Source organism: Nannospalax galili, unplaced genomic scaffold, assembly GCF_000622305.1.
Source record: "Nannospalax galili isolate Female #2095 unplaced genomic scaffold, S.galili_v1.0 scaffold1360, whole genome shotgun sequence".
Taxonomy (NCBI): Eukaryota; Metazoa; Chordata; class Mammalia; order Rodentia; family Spalacidae; genus Nannospalax; species Nannospalax galili.
This window is the reverse complement of record NW_008346551.1, coordinates 856,432-865,120: the sequence shown is the minus strand read 5'-3', so window position 1 is coordinate 865,120 and position 8,689 is coordinate 856,432. Positions and strand designations below refer to the sequence as shown.

At 41.9% G+C, this 8,689-nt stretch overlaps 2 protein-coding genes across 2 annotated transcripts in view; both read left to right on the top strand.

Moving 5' to 3' along the window:
• LOC103742087 (PQ-loop repeat-containing protein 1) overlaps window positions 1-3,734 on the top strand; it is a gene marked incomplete at its 5' end in the record, with an annotated part of 16,825 nt that extends 13,091 nt beyond the window's left edge. The window contains 1 exon segment of the mRNA XM_008843065.3: window positions 2,942-3,734. Coding sequence (XP_008841287.3) covers window positions 2,942-3,147 — 206 coding nt within the window.
• LOC103742089 (spermatogenesis-associated protein 31) lies at window positions 3,208-4,647 on the top strand (the record flags this gene model as incomplete). The annotated part of the gene is given in 1 exon segment (XM_017800598.2): window positions 3,208-4,647. A coding segment is annotated over 1 exon segment (969 nt). The 5' UTR covers window positions 3,208-3,611.
• Window positions 4,648-8,689: the final 4,042 nt, after the last annotated feature.

Here is an 8,689-nt window from a genome sequence, read left to right as displayed (position 1 = left end):
GTTTTCTGGTGGAACTTTTGGGATCTCTTAGGTATAGTATCATATCATCTGCAAAAAGTGATAGTTTGATCTCTTCCAATTAGTACACCTTTAATTTTCTTCTCCTGCCTTAGTGCTCTAGTAAGAGTTTCAAGCACCATGTTAAAGAGGAGTGGAGATAGTGGACATCCTTGTCTGGTTCCTGACTTTAATGGGGATGCTTCCAGTTTTTCTCCATTTAGAATGCTGTTTGCTGTGAGTTTGTTATATATGGCTTTAATTATGTTGAGGTATGTTTCCTCCAGTCCAATTCCCTCTTGGACTTTGAACATAAATTCATGCTGAATTTTGCTTGTCTTTGAGCCCGTCTATAAGATTTATGACATTTATTGACTTACGTATATTGAACCATCCCTGCTTTATCTCTGGGATAAAGCAGACTTGATCACGGTGGATGATCTTTTTGATGTGTGTCTGTATGTGGTTTGCAAGAATCTTGTTGAGAATTTTTGCGTCTATGTTCATTAAGGGTATGGATCTATAATTTTCTTTTTTGGTTGTGTCTTTACCTGGCCTTGGTATTAGAGTGATGCTGGCTTCATAAAAGGAATTTGGGAGTTCTCCCTCTATCTTTTTGAATAACTTAAGTAGTATTGTTTGGAGGTCTTCTTTAAATGTCTGGTAGAATTCTGCTGTAAATCCATCTGGGCCTGGGCTTTTTGTAGTTGGGAGGCTTTGTATTACTGTTTCAATTTCCTTATATGTTATGGATCTGTTTAAACTGTTGGTCTCTTCTTCATTGAACTTTGGAGGTTCCCATGATTTCAGGTACCCATCCATTTCTTTTAGACTTTCAGATTTAGTAGCATATAGGTTTTTAAAATATTCCCTAATAATGGTTTGGATCTTTTGGGTGTCTGTTGTGATGTTTCCCTTTTCATCTCTGATTTTGTTGATTTGGGTTTGCTCTTTCCTTTTTGTTAACTGAGCTAAGGGTCTATCTTGTTTACCTTTTCAAAGAACCAGCTCTTAGATTCATTGATTCTTCATATTGTTTTCTTTGTTTCTATTTCATTAATTTCTGCTCTGAATTTTGTTGTCTTCTGCTGGGTTTGGGTTTCATTTGTTCCTTTCTTTCCAGTGAGAGTTGCAGTGTTAGGTCATTTATTTGGGCTCTCTAATTTTTTAATGTAGGCACTTAGAGCTATGTATTTCCCTCTTAGAACTGCTTTCAATGTGTCCCAGAAGTTGTGTTGTGTTGTATTGTCCTTTTTGTTGAATTGCAGGAATTCTTTTATTTCTTTCTTGATTTCTCCTTTGACCCACACATTGTTTAGGTGTGTTGTTCAATCGCCATGAGTTCATGTAGTGACTAGGGCTTCGTCCAGTATTTATTTCGAATAGAATGCGTGGAATTGTTTCAATATTTTTGTATTTGTTGAGGTTTGTTTTGTGGCCCCGTATGTGGCCAATTTTTGAAAAAAGCTCCATGTGTAGAAAGTGTATTCTTTGGTATTTGGGTGGAATAATCGAAAGAATATCTGTTAGGTCCATTTGATGTATGGTGTCATTTAATTCAAGTTGACCTGTCTAATGGAGACAGTGTGGTATTGAATTCACCTTCTTTTACTGAGTTGGGGTTAATGTGTGTCTTAAAGTCCTATAGTGTTGTTTTTATGAATTTAGGTGCACCAGAATTTGTTGCATATATGTTAAGGATTGTAATATCTTCTTGGTTAACTGTTCCTTTGATCAGAATGAAGTGACCTTCTTTATCTCTTCTGATTAGTTTTACTTTGAAGTCTATTTTGTCAGATACTAGAATTGCAACCCCTGTTTCTTTCTTAGTGCCATTTGCTTGGAATATTCTCCATCCTATTACCTTAAGGTAGTGCCTGTCCTTGAAGGTGAGATGGTTTCTTGCAGACAGCAAAGAGATGGATTTTGTTTCCTAATCCATTCAGTTAGCCTGTGTCTTTTGACTGGAGAGTTTTGTCCATTGATATTTAAGGTTATTATTAAAAGGTGTGTATTGGTTTCCACAAAGGTGTGTATTGGTTTGTATTCTCTGTGTAATTTTGTGTTTCCTAGATTATATTTTTATTTTCTTTTGTTGCCCCAAGGTATAGTTGTTTCTCTCTCTGCTCTCAGTATTGCTTCAAGTATTCTTTGAAGGGCTCCAAGTATTCTTTGAAGGACTCCTTTTGTTGAGATGTATTCTTTCAGGGTATTTGTGTCATGGAAGATTTTTCTCATCAAAATATATTTATATTGATTCTCCCCAGCTCTCCTACCCCATCTCCCCCCTCACCTTGTGGCCTTCTACAGCCCCCACAGTCCCTTTTGGCTTTCACTGTTAAACCTTCCCTTCCTCAGCACCACCTTTTATTATAATTTCCACTTTTCCAAGAGAGACAGCTGGAGGACAATCTGTGGAAAGAAGAGAACCTCGTTCTCCTTTACATTTTTTGTTTCACAGTCTCAAATGCAAATGAACTTGGACATCATTTGCATCTGGGAAAGTAAAACTTGGTCTCCCAGGAGAGTTGCAGAGACCTAAGAGGAAGACCCTGGGGATAAATCATAACCCCATTTCAAAAGAAAGCTGTGATGGACCAGCTGGCAGCTGTTACTCAGTAGGGAGTGCCAGGATTTGGAGGTAGGACCTTGAGTAAGACTCATTCTTTTTTAAGATGACCCCACTTTTTCTACCCCAGAAAAGCTAAAAGGTGGTGACCGCTGTGGGGGCATTTGTAAATTATTAAGTGCTGTCCATCCATATTATCCCTGAAGAGACTATCAGTCAGGGATTACGTGATCTTGGATGCTAATGAGTAGGCTCCAATTAGGCTCCAGAGTCTACTCTCATGGTCTATAATGACACACCAGGGATTTAGCCTTCTTTAAAAAAAACCCCTGTGCCCCTCTATCCGCCATTATAACCCAGTCTCCTAATTTCCAGCTCACAGATCTGGAGATTACAAGACAAAGGAGAAGGTAAAAGAAAAAGATGAATCATTTCTACAGAAAATGAGCCCAGAACAACAATTGAATTCTTCAATTAAAATCACTAAGTGCCAAGCAAGACAGTACCACCCTGCCATTCTTCTGGGACGTGAGAGAAAATCAAGAACAGCAGATAGCCACCCAGAAACTCTCATATCCTAGTATCTTGGGGGACCAATTTCAACAAAAATATAGTCAGCTTTTCTGGAGTCTCCCGTCCCTGCACAGTGAATCTCTAGTGGCCGCTGCCTGGATCCCTCGGGGCTCTTGTACTCTACCCTCTCCCTTCTCCTTCTTCAATGCCATCTCCAATGTTTATCCTGTTCTGAGGCAGGATGGAATGTCCCCAGTGCTTTCCCAGTCACATCATCAGTCCTACCTGGAGCTCCGATCCTCAACTTTAATTCTGTCTTCATCCCAATTCCCGCACCAACCTCTGAATCAGGCCCAGAGTCATCAGGCCTGATCTCTCCCAGCCCAACTGTCTGCTTTTTTACCCCACACTAGGGATACTGGAACATCCTCCTATCAACCAAGTGGTAAAACGCAAGGCCTTCCCACTGAAATCCAACACATAGAAAGAATCATTTAAGAAACAGCTAGAAAGTGGGTTGGCTTAACCCCATATGGTCCAGAGACCTCAAGTAGTCTGTGATGTCTTGGCCCACAACCTTTCCCAAGGCTTGGCAGTGCTGGTCCTTCCTGACAATTTCCTGATCAGCCCCGAGCTCCGGGAGAAACTAGAAGAACATATTCAAAAATGGCTCAGTCAACACGAATGGCAATTGCCCCCTAGTATGCAAGAGTCTCTGGAAAGGAGGCCTCCTCAGAAGAAATTAATAGGGGCATATATTGGTAGAAACATGTCTGCCTTCTCACAATCCTTAGTGTCTAGGAGCAAAAATAGCAGGGATGCCCAGAAGGTGAGGTTCCAGGTAGCAAAGGAATCTGGCAAGAATCTGGGGCCTATTCTGGAAAAGATCCTAAAGGATCCACCCATGAGTTTGGTAAAAGCACCAGTGAGAGCGCTGGAAGTATGCATTCCTGGGCCAGAAAGAAAGCAAGAGAAATATGTGAGGAGAGACCCAATAAAAAACTCAATAAAATACAAAAATATAGAAAACACCCTGAAAACCCATTTGGGCACAAAATCAGAGCAGATCAGCCAAGGCCTGATCCCTCTGAGTGTCCGTCGATCCTGGCTTTCAATGAACAGTGGTTTTTCCACATCTGAAACCCATATGGAAACCAGAAATACAACATCTTCAAAGAGTTTTAAAAAACTCCTGAGCTCTTCTCAGAAGCTCACCTTTCTCAGTCTAGGTACTCTGCAGGACCTGGAGGCACATGTCGTAAAATTTTGGGCAAAGCACAGGTGGGGCCTTCCCCTCAAAGTGCTGAAACCTATAAAGCTCCTTAAGTCCTTGCCCATTGCACTATGTGCTTGGCCCTACCTATCCCCCTGTTTGTCTGTGGCCAACTCAGCAGTTGAGGTGGTCAGGTTACCAGGAAAACCATCTCAGACATGTTTGAGAGAGGTAATAACAGTCATCATCTTCACTAGGGAGTCTGATCCTTCTCTCTCCTTCCTGTAAGGAAATCGAGAGGGCCCTGATACAGATGCCATCTGGTACTGACCAAGAGCCTTCAAAGGCCCTCCCACATGGTGCCAAGGGTAAGCCTTCTCAGAGGAGGACTGCAATAGGGGCAGAGAGAGAGAGAGAGAGAAGAGAGAGAGAGAGAGTCGAGAAGTCCCTTTACTGCCTAGAACTAGTTACCAAGAGCCAGGAGCATCCATTCTTAAGGCAAGAGCTGTCAGTGAGTTTCCATGTAGAGTGGAGAAAGAGGAGGCCAACCTCAAGTCTATGCCTCTACTCTGTTCCTTCCAAACTATTCTAAGAGTGAGCTCTATACTATAGATACTTTGGCTTCACAGATGGTAGGTGACATTACAGTGCAACATGCTAACAATATCCTAGGACAGCAGAAACTCACTACCCCAAGCCATCAAGTCTCACAGATGGACCAAGGCAAGGTATTGGTCCTGACCAATCAGGGTGAGGACAGTAAGAGACCGAGTACCCCAAAGAATCAGAACTCACAGGAGTTCTCACGGGTGGGCCAAAGCCAGGTGTTGGTCCTGACCAACCAGGGTGAGGACACTAAGAGACCCAGTACCCCAAAGAATCAGAACTCACAGGAGTTCTCACGGGTGGGCCAAAGCCAGGTGTTGGTCCTGACCAACCAGGGTGAGGACACTAAGAGACCCAGTACCCCAAAGAATCAGAACTCACAGGAGGGCCAAAGCAAGGTGTTGGCCCTGATATTCCAGGTGAGGCCAGGAAGAGGAAAAAAAAATGGGGATGCATAAGGAAATGTCCAAATTCACTCAGGACAGGGAAAAAGAAGACAACTTTAACCATCAACCCCTTCCAAAAATAACACAGGTTCCTCCAGAAGGCCCCTTACAAAGACTGGTGAGCCATTTTCTTAAATGGATTCACCCAAAAAAAGGAATCAAAGGAGAAGTAAAACCCATGAAGAAAGGTAGCCCCAAGAGCCCAAGGGGAGTGAGAAAGAAACCACGGGTGGACGGCAATATTGCTGAGGCTCAGGAGCTTATGACAGCTGTTGGACAGATTCTAGAAAAGAAAATAATGCTTCACCATCAACTCTGTTCTTCCAAGGTCAACCAGCACAGGGAGGCTCCTGGAGCTCATGTCTCCCAAGTTTCTTATAGCCATAGGCCTCCCATCTACTCAGAGCCAAGAAAAGCACCACATTACACAGCCAACTCCTCCTGCCAGAGGTGTTCTGTCCTGGACAAGCAAGTCAGAGACCAGCAGTCTTTGAAAAATTCCCAATTCGACGTTGAGCAACAGGCCCCACAGAATCCCAGCCACCTGCCCTCCAACAGGCCTTTGAACCCAGTCAATTTCTCTCAAAAAGGAAGAGTGGTGATGCCAAGCGTCTCAAGCCAGTATCTCCACTGCCCAAGGCACTGTGTCTTCAGAGAAGTGTTGACTCCAGTGAAGCAGAACATTCCTCTCTGGTCTTTTCTAGTAGGAAAACACATTGAAAGAAATTTAGTCTATGTAAAGACAAATTATCTTTCTCCTGTTAGTACATTTAAGATACTTCATACAGCCCTAAATATATGTTTTTTTCCCCCTAACAAGTGGGTAATGGCTTCTCTCTGTTCTATGTTTTGCGTGGGATTTGTCCTCTAGCAGGGATAAAGTATGATTGGAGATTGACAAAGAAAGTACAAGTCCACCTGCATTTTTATTCACTCATTGAATCTTTTGTTTCCATAATGTCACTGTAATAAAAACAATAATATGAAAACATTGTTGACAATGGCTGGGTCGATGACTCAGTCGGTAAAGTACTTGTTCGGAAAGCATGGGGACTTGAATTCAGATCACTGGCACGCATGTAAAAAGCAAAGCATGGTGGTACGCATTTTTAATCTCCATACTGTGGAGGGGGAGACAGCAGGTTCTTTGGGGCTTGCTTGCTGGCCAGTGTAGCCTAATCAGTGAGCCGAAGGTTCACGGGGACAGACTGTCCTAATAAGTGAGGAGAGCTATTGCACAAGATAGCCTCCATGCGTACACGCCTACTTGCATGCATACCTGCACACACAAAGATGATAAGGAAAACTCTCAACGGTCTTATCCAATGATCTGCTTCAACCCTTCTTTCCTTTGTTTTCTCTCAACCTCAAACTGTAGGCAACCTCAAAGACCAGCTTGATGAGCATCATCAGGTTCATAATTCCCATCCCCACATATGTTCCATTCAGGGGCAGAGCACAGTAGCTTTCCATCTCATAAAATGGGCAGCAGCTGGACTGGGGGCATGCTGGGCTCTGAGCTCTGAAGGAGAAAATCTGCTACTTTTTCGGTGGAGAATACATAATGCGCGTCCTGGCAAAGCCCTTCTCTCACCTTGGTAAGGCAGGGATGAAGACATACCCTCTTAGTTCAACTAAGGAAAAGTTGAGAGTCATGTGCCAGGCACCTCCCTCTCCCTTCCACATGCTCTAATTTAGCTGCAGAGGAAAGTGTTTTCCAGCTGAAGAAGGAGTATGTGATTCACAGACATCACTGAAGGTCATGTCCACTCCAAAGGTCTTGTCCCATGGGTCACCTACCTTAGTCTAACATCTATCTCAACTCAGGGACTTCTGGGTCAGTGGAAGACTGGCGTGGCTATGAGTCAGGCCTGTGCACTGAGTGTTGGGAGAATAACTGAAAAAGTTGGAGCCAGAGAAGGCAGCATGAAGGTATCATACATTTGCCATGAAGAACCAGTCCCTTAGGTTCCCCTGCCACCTGCCACCCAAGAAGGGATGATGTTAGGGAGCAAGCAGGCTCCACCTCAGTGACCCATCTGTGTTAGATCCAGGATCACAGACCTGGAGAAACCACTTACAGACTCCAAATAGAGGACCAGACTCGGGTAGAATCAAAACATTAGGGAAGACATTTCTTAAGTTTTCACATACTAACCTGTTTATTCCATGAAAGGATGACTTCACAATAAAAAAAGCCAGGAATGCGGAGGGAATCTGGAGGTCCTAAATCAACTCCAAATCAACAAAATAAGAGAAGAAAGGGGAAACATCACAACAGATAACAAAAATATCCAGAACATTATAAGGTAATACTTTAAAAACCTATACTCTACTAAATTTTAAAACCTTAAATGGATGGACTTATGCAACCAGGGAAATCACAAAAGTTAAACCAAGAATAAAGCAACGGTTTAAGCAGATCCATAACATATAAGGAAATCAAAACAGTAATACAAACCCTCCCAACTAAAAGAAGTCCAGGCCCAGATAAATTTACAGCAGAATTCTACCAGACATTTAAAGAAGACTTTTGACCAATATTACTTAAATTATTCAAAATTATAGAAACAGAGGGAGAACTCCCAAACTTATTCTATGAAGCCAGAATCACTCTAATACCCAAACCAGGTAAAGACAACCAAAAATGAAAACTATAGACCTATATCCTTAATGAACATAGATGCAAAAATTCTCAACAAAATACTTGCAAGCTGCATACAGATGTACATACAAAAGATCATTCACCATGATCAAGTAGGCTTTATTCCAGAGATGCGGGGATGGTTCAATATATGCAAGTCAATAAATGTCATCAATTGTATACAAAGACTCAAAGACAGAAGCACATCGTCATCTCAATAGATGAAGAAAAGGCTTTTGACAAAATTCAGCATGCATTCATGATAAAAGTACTAAAGGGAATTGGAATGGAGGGAACATACCTCAACAAAATTAAAGCTATATAAAACAAAGCCATAGTCAACATCATTCTAAATGGAGAAAAATTGTAAGCATTCCCATTAAAATCAAGAACCAGACAAGGATGTCCACTATCTCCATTCCTTTTCAATATAATGCTTGAAACTCTTCCTGGAGCAGTAAGACAAGAGAAGGAAATTACAGGAGTACTAATAGAAAAAGAAGAGGTTAAGTTATCCCTTTATGCAGATGATATGATACTATACCTAAGAGATCCAAAGAGTTCCACCAGAAAACTCCTAGAATTGATCAACACTTTCAGTAAAGTGGCAGGTTACAAAATTAATCTACAAAAATCAGTAACCTTAATTTACAACAATAACAAGAATTGGAAAAATAGTGCAGGGAGACATTCCCATTCAA